At 39.9% G+C, this 7,061-nt stretch overlaps 1 protein-coding gene across 2 annotated transcripts; it reads right to left on the bottom strand.

The window, feature by feature from the left end:
- Window positions 1-2,888: 2,888 nt before the first annotated feature.
- Window positions 2,889-6,659, bottom strand: mnx2b (motor neuron and pancreas homeobox 2b). 2 transcript variants are annotated; one of them, XM_004067091.5, is made up of 3 exons: window positions 5,906-6,659; window positions 4,671-4,831; window positions 2,889-4,182 (listed from the first exon to the last, which is right to left on the bottom strand). In XM_004067091.5, the coding sequence occupies exons 1-3, from the start codon at window positions 6,324-6,326 to the stop codon at window positions 3,763-3,765; spliced, it is 1,002 nt and encodes a 333-aa protein (XP_004067139.1). In that variant the 5' UTR covers window positions 6,327-6,659; the 3' UTR covers window positions 2,889-3,762. The 2 variants fall into 2 exon arrangements, with proteins under 2 accessions (XP_004067139.1, XP_078801246.1); XM_078945120.1 differs by having other exon boundaries at window positions 4,671-4,828; window positions 5,906-6,588.
- Between the last annotated feature and the right edge of the window lie 402 nt (window positions 6,660-7,061).

Below are 7,061 nucleotides of genomic sequence, written 5' to 3'. Positions count from 1 at the left end.
TTTTAATTTTATTTTGGCTAAAATGGCATAATTATAATAAAAGAAAACACTGGGTCCACTTTAGAAAATAGATCAAAAGATGATAGGAGTGAAACTTTAAAGAAAATCTGCAAATGGGGTAAGAATTTTTACTCATTTCTAAAGGGCCTGTTTTTTCAGTGCAGACTGCATTTTTACGCCACTCATTTTATTTCCATTTCTTTGACCTTTACATGTGACTAAAGCGTGAACCTAACAACCTTTGACCTTCAGGAACAGTGCCTTGACTTAAACTTCCCTCGGAAATTCCTTTGTTTGCTTTTTGTGTTTTTACAATTTTAATTTTTTGCCAGCATGATCCAAACTCATACTCTCTAAAAACAAAACTAGAATGTACTGAGTTGTAACATGTTATCTGGACAATTTGAAATAAAAGAAGACTTACAAACATTCTGACCTCTGATTTTCAAGATCAGAGGTCAAAACCACCTTCAGTCATAATGTAATTCTTTCATAATTTCCTAGTTTTACTTTAGCTGTTACCAAATGTATATTCAGACTTAAGCCTATTTAATCCAAGCCTATGTTCACTTCACATCAAAATTCTTAATCACATGATACAACAGTCTTACATTCCCACGCTAAGGTATTCAAAGTAATAGCACTAAATAAGAAGAAATCCTTTCTAATCTTGATCAAATACAAGCTAAACTGCATGATGCCCCAGTTTAAATATTGTCTTGTTTATTTTATTTGTTTCTCCCCCACAGTGGTATTCATTCATTCATTCATTCATTCATTCATTCATTCATTCATTCATTCATTCATTCATTCATTCATTCATTCATTCATTCATTCATTCATTCTGGATCATTTTTTCTATCTAAGGAAATGAAGCCTGCACATTGTGAGGTTATAGGCCTCGCAAAGCTTCTGGTGTTATCAGAGAACTGATGGGAAGGGAGGAGACAGCAAAAAAACAAGGATCACTAAAACCAATCACCGAACCGGTCACGGCAGCCGATCTTCACTGAATCAGGCACTGCAGGGGTTTCTTTTTCCTAGTTTAGAGTGTCCTCTCCACTGTTGCTTTTTGGTTGCTCATTTTGGGGATTATCATCGTTGCTGTTTAAACCAGCCTGTAAATTAGCTCATTTTTCCAAAGAGTCTCTACACATGATTCTTTCAGATGATGCCTCACTTTCTCAAATATTGGATATTCATCCATGTATAATTTTTGTTAATCATTTTACTTTTAATTTATGTTTTTTTGTAGTATTCTTTTCCTGAAACTGCAAGTTTTATCCACACATAATGGTTGGCAAAGAAATGATGCATGACAACAGATCCACATCGAAGCAAAAAAAAGAGAAAGAATTTAGGATTTGGGTTTGATCCAGTCTAAACTGAAAGTTCAATTCACTGTAAAAGTTGCAGTGTGGCAGAGAATTATTTAAAATTTCCCCTTGACCCTTGTGCTATCTTAGATGACCCCACCTTTACATTGACGTGTTCTCCCTACCATGACAAAGGTGGATAAAGGTGGAAAGATTTCATGTAATCCTTGGACACCAGTGAAGATCACAAATCATTGAAGAAAAAAGGTTCAGCGCACTGTCTAGTGGGTCTAGATGACCCAACTCCCAACGTTAAAGTGCCTTGGATAGCACAAGGGTTACATAAAATAAAATAAAATGTATTTTAGATTTAGATTCCACATGAGAGATTTATTGGACCAAAGGGAATACTTTTATTGTTTACTGACAAAAAGCATTTAAAAGCCGCTCAATTGCATTAGTACCTAAAATAGTCGACACATTTTCAATTTTATGATTATTTTTCACATTTTCTGATTCATCTTGTCATACATTTATATTTAAAATCAAAATGACACTATTTGCTTTAACTTGAGAAGCAGACATTCCATCCCAACAGAGAGGTGTTAAATGACTGCACTGAAGCCCATGTTGCTCCTGCTGGTTATAGGTTGGAGTGAGTGTTTGGCAGCGCAGCCGCCATCAGTATGTGAATGTGTGTATGTGCATGGATGAATGGGACTGTAAAATGCTTTGGACCTTCTAAAAATGTAGTAAAGCTGTATAAGTATACGCCATTTGCCATTTAATAATTATCTCCATCAATATTTAAAGTCCTTTTTAATAAGTAAAAAGAGAGACATTTTTTCAGGCTGATAAAAATGCATTTGATTACCATGTAAGTGTGTGTTTGGTTCTGTGTGTGTGTGTGTGTGGTCTTGGATGCTGCTCCATGCCACCTCCACTCCGCTCTTTCATCACGCCTCCACACACGAGCCTTCAACGCCGCGTCCAGCTGCAACTGCACACACTCATCCTGCTGTTGCTCTTGGTAATTAAAATGGGCCCGTGTGACCACTCACCATCAGGCTTTTTATGGTTTTACCTCCTATTCATTAACTTAATCATTTGACTATCAGTAAACCCCACCAAGTAATTAATATCTAAAAGGCTTTGCAATAAATTAAAGCCATAATTTGCTTTGCTGAAGAACCAGTGAAACAATGAAGAGGCCAGTCCCAAGAAAAAAATGTTCCTGTTCCTATCACAAAAAACTATATATAGACATGTTGTAATTTCTTTGTTTCTGTAATAGAGCTTTTAAAAATTAAATTAAAATGTGCCTTTTAGGTTTGTGACAAGTATGTAAGGTTGTATCATTTTTAGGGGAATTTGCACAGTTTTCTTTAAATCAGGATTTCCTTGTCTCTGGAAAGGTTTTAATGGAAATAATCTACATTTCATATCTTCATGGTTAGTTAAAGTTCAACATCTGATGATATTTTAATGATTTATAATTGTAAGTTAAGACTTAAAGCTGTTGATTTGTTAGTTTCTATAAACGGGTGGAAAAAGAAAAACAGTTCATAATAATAAGCTCAAACCAAAATGTGATTTTAATTTTTTTATGCTTTTGAATTTTTTTTAAACTTTATAATAACAGCACAAGCAAGTCATAGATAAATACAGGTATGATGCCACCATTTGCAGTCATTCAAATAAATTAGGTTCATCCTCATTTCCTCCAAGGGACACAAAAATGACAGACATCATCAAGGGGAAATGTTATTCACATAAAATTCACAAAAGTAAAAGAAACAACTGATGTTTCACAAGAAGTTTATATACGTTTGGCGAAAAAAGTGAGTTTTTGTTTTGTTTCTCTTTTCTCTTTTTGCTTAAGCCACTTAAATGCCACCTTTCCTTTTCGTCTTTTGGCAGAATTTGTATTCAGGTTAAGCCGAGACTGGAGAGCTCAGCTCATCTCGTTTGTCTCTTTTCTCCCGTCCTCTCAAGTCCGCTGCCTGTGAAAACTCCCCTCAGCAAAACAACGGCAGGAAAAGTCTGCAGGTTCCAACACCGAGATGTTTTATTTTGTCAAATTACCTTTTCTCCTCAAGCGTGTTTGTCTTGTTTCTGCAAATGTGAGGAGAGAATAGGATGTGCAAATATCACATCAGGACCATGATGGTACTTTCATTGGAACAGTGTGTTTTAATGCATGCTACAAAATGTACAGTACTTTGTTTGTTCACCCATAGATGAAACAATACACCCTTATTGTTCTGTGTGTGTTTGTTTCTCTTTGAAGGGATTTCACAAAAGGTCCCAAAAATGGTTCCTGGGTTGAAACTGAAAGTTTTTTGGAGTATGTTTTTCAAGTAGCTGAACACAGACCTTCAGGGATATTTTCCAAAGGAGCCTCTGTGTAACACTCAGGGTTTCCTGAGGGTGATCTGGAATCTTCTTACAGCCCTGCTCCGATCTTCCTGTCTCCTCCTCCCACCTGCACTCCTTCCAGCTCCTCCTCAGAGAACGGGCTGTGAGGATCATAGCTGTTGCTGCTCTGCAAGAAGTCTGTGGATCGAGGAATGGCCCCTCTGGCACCCAAAGCAACAGGGTACCCATGATGGCTTTCCTCTTCTTCATCTTCTTCGTCTTCGTCCCCCGCATCCTCTTCTTCTACCTCCTCTCTCTCCTCATAGCTGAGATTGATTCCTCTGTCCTTTGAGTGAAGAGATCGTCCTCTCGCCTCAGATTTGCTGCTGACAGTCTTTTCCCCACCGCGCAATCGCTCGGACTCCACCTGGTTGGATGCAGCGGCCTGCTCCTTCGCCTTTCTGCTGCGCTTCCACTTCATCCTCCGGTTTTGGAACCAGATCTTAACCTACAAAGAAATAAAAGAATTATTCTGTAGTTTATAAAGTTTTATTATCATTAGATTATGGATTGAATTAACCAGTAGATCTGATAGATTTAAGAAATTGTGTTTAACTGATGTAAGAGATGCAGAACACACATTTTGAAATACAATTTCAAATTTGTAAAAAAAAAGAGACTAATTTGAATTTGTAAAAGATAAATATGAAAACAATTATTTTGGACAAAAAAAAACATTATGAATGTGAATATATTGTTTCACTAAAGTTAATTCATACCTTCTTTGTTTTTACAATCATTTTTATTTTGAAAATGACTGTTTTATATTTAGCTGTCAGTTAAATATTTCTTTATCCAAAAGTTGAGTTTGTCGTTCCTTTCTAAATGAAATGTTTTACTTCATGTTGCACAGCTTTCCTCCCAAAGGTTGCTGATGAAGGCCTAAAATTGTGAATCTTTGAGTTCACATTAAAAGCTCAGTGGCTGCCTTCATACCTGTGTCTCGGTCAGCATCAGGGAGGTGGCCACTTCGAAGCGCTTGGGCCTGGAGAGGTATTTGTTTAGCTTGAACTGGTTCTCCAGCTCCAGCAGCTGCTGGCTGGTGAAGGCGGTGCGGGGCCTCCGGCATTTCCCCAACAGGCCAGACTGGGGGCCTGCTGAGAGAGGAAAGGCAACAAATCTGACAGAGTTAATAAAAGTGAAACACAAATTTACTGACTACAACATGTGATTTTGCTCTGAGAGGTACTTTATCAGTATTCTGCTGTCTTAACACATGGATCCTTTTTGCTTTGGATGTCTAGAATATTTGGAGTCACGTCTTGATCATCAAGGACGTGACAAGTTCACTGTGAAGCTGTTGGTAGCAGAAGGCACACCTATGCCAGCACTCTCCGGCCGTCATTAACTGTAATGGCTTTACTCTAGTTTATTGTTGAGACACAACAGAAGCAGCCGCACAGGCCATAAAAACACAGGCATGCCATTAACGTAATGAAAATTCAATGGAGGCTTTTGGGCTTTTATTGACAAAACTACAGAACGTTTTAGGTGTTTGTTTATAGTTCCTTCGTCCCACAAAGACAATTGTCATCTTGCTGGCGTTTATAGAGATATAAATGTGGCCAAAATGAAAAATATATATGACGCAGACTTGGAGACTGTGGGCCACTGTCAACTAGATGACTTATTAATATAGCCCGCATGAAGGACTCCGACCATACAGTGAATGAAATATTATGAGAGCATAGCTGAAAATAGACTGTAAATTACAATACTAAATCTAATGGGGGCGGGAGGGAACTTAAAGGAAAACAATTAATCTCAAAAGCTGCTTTTTTCTGTTTGACATTTACATTTTAAAAAGGGAAAACGCATGGGCCAAATTTATTTATAAAATATTATATAAATATTTAGTAGATAGAAAAATGGAAATAAAAATCCAAAGAACATAAAAATATAAAAACATACCTGCAGTAATAATAATGATGATTAATAAATAGGAATATTTATATAAAGCATTTGCTTATTTACAACTGCAAATATATATTTTTTTAACTGATAAAAAAACAATCTGCACCTCAATTCTTAATAGATTATTATTGTGTTTTCGAATGTCTTAAAAATAAAATTATTCCAGAATAAAAGCACAATTTCCTGCTTGCTGAGCGCATGGGTGCTGAAGCTCTGAAGTGAGGATGAATGGACGGATCTTCGGTGATCATACTTACAGCTGTAGTCCGGCATCCGCGGCATCATGATCCCGGCGCGGATCCAGTGCTCCAGGGGCAGAGGCGCAGCCATGGCGGCCGCCTTCAGGTGCTCCGGGTAGGTCTGCGTGAGCTGCGCGAAGCCGGTGTATGCCAGCGCGGGGTGCTGCCCGCCCAAGGCCGATAACGGGTAAATGGGTGCGTGGTAGATGCCGGGAATAGCACTTTGGGACATGGCAGCGATTCCCGGATGAGGAAGACCCAGGACGCTCGGTTTGGGAATGATCCCCGTCTGAAGTTGAGTTGGCCTCGGGGAGGGCGTGCCCGCGCGGCGGCAGGACACCTGACTCTCCACCGGACTGTCGGCACTCAGGTCCTGGCTGCAGCGGTTGGCCTCGTCTGCCAGCAGCGCGTCAATCCTGAAGTTTTTGGATTTTTCCATGGCGGGCTGAACCACAGAGTCCTGAGGAAAAGCGTTCAGATTTGGAGCGCGCACCTGTGCCGTGCGTCAGCGCGCAGACGGTGCAGCCTCTGCAGCCACAACCTCGCTCCTTCCTCCGTTTATCATGAAGAAAGCGGTGCTCCAAAAAGCATCTGCTTCAAGCAGAGTTCATGGAAAGCAGTTTGAGTTAGAGGCACCTGCGCTCGCGCCCCTCCATTAGTCTTCAAGTTGCACCTTCACGTGTAACTCTGCCACCTTCACAAACCACAGAGGGATCGCTTCATCAGCCACCCCACCAACGCCACTGAAGGCAGGTGCGCCCTCGGATTGGCTGGAGGCTGAGCTGCTCTGACTGGCCTCTAATCAGCTAATTACCCGCTCGTTTCTGCCCCCCCAGAAAGCGCTCAGAGTGAGGTAATGTCCAACCCCTGTCCCGTCTGCAAACACCTCCAACTGCGTCAAAGCGCGGAGGTACATTCGAACTGTTCCTGCTGCCACAAACAAACAACACATAGATGTATATTACTGCACTAAAGGGTCAATGCTGCAGAAAACCCATGTCTGTGATTATGGGATGTTCACAAATCTGGGTTTGAATCTGAAGAATGGCGCACACAAAGGCCATACCAGCGCCATAAAAGTTTACGATCAAGAATTGCACACAAACCATATAAAAGCGTAATGACTTGGCAGAGGAGGCAATAAGTTAATTGGCCTGTTGCTTAATGTGAGCTA

The sequence above is a fragment of the Oryzias latipes genome, chromosome 3 (genome assembly GCF_053564925.1).
Source record: "Oryzias latipes strain Hd-rR chromosome 3, Olatipes_Hd-rR_3.1".
Taxonomy (NCBI): domain Eukaryota; kingdom Metazoa; phylum Chordata; class Actinopteri; order Beloniformes; family Adrianichthyidae; genus Oryzias; species Oryzias latipes.
This window is presented reverse-complemented; position numbering and strand designations above follow the sequence as displayed.

Coding starts and splice junctions, on each gene's coding strand:
- mnx2b (XM_004067091.5), bottom strand. CDS start 6,326: ATGGAAAAATCCAAAAACTTCAGGATTGACGCGCTGCTGGCAGACGAG. Junction 4,832..5,905: donor GCGGATGCCGGACTACAGCT/GTAAGTATGATC, acceptor TTCCTCTCTCAG/CAGGCCCCCAGTCTGGCCTG. Junction 4,183..4,670: donor TGATGCTGACCGAGACACAG/GTATGAAGGCAG, acceptor ATTTCTTTGTAG/GTTAAGATCTGGTTCCAAAA.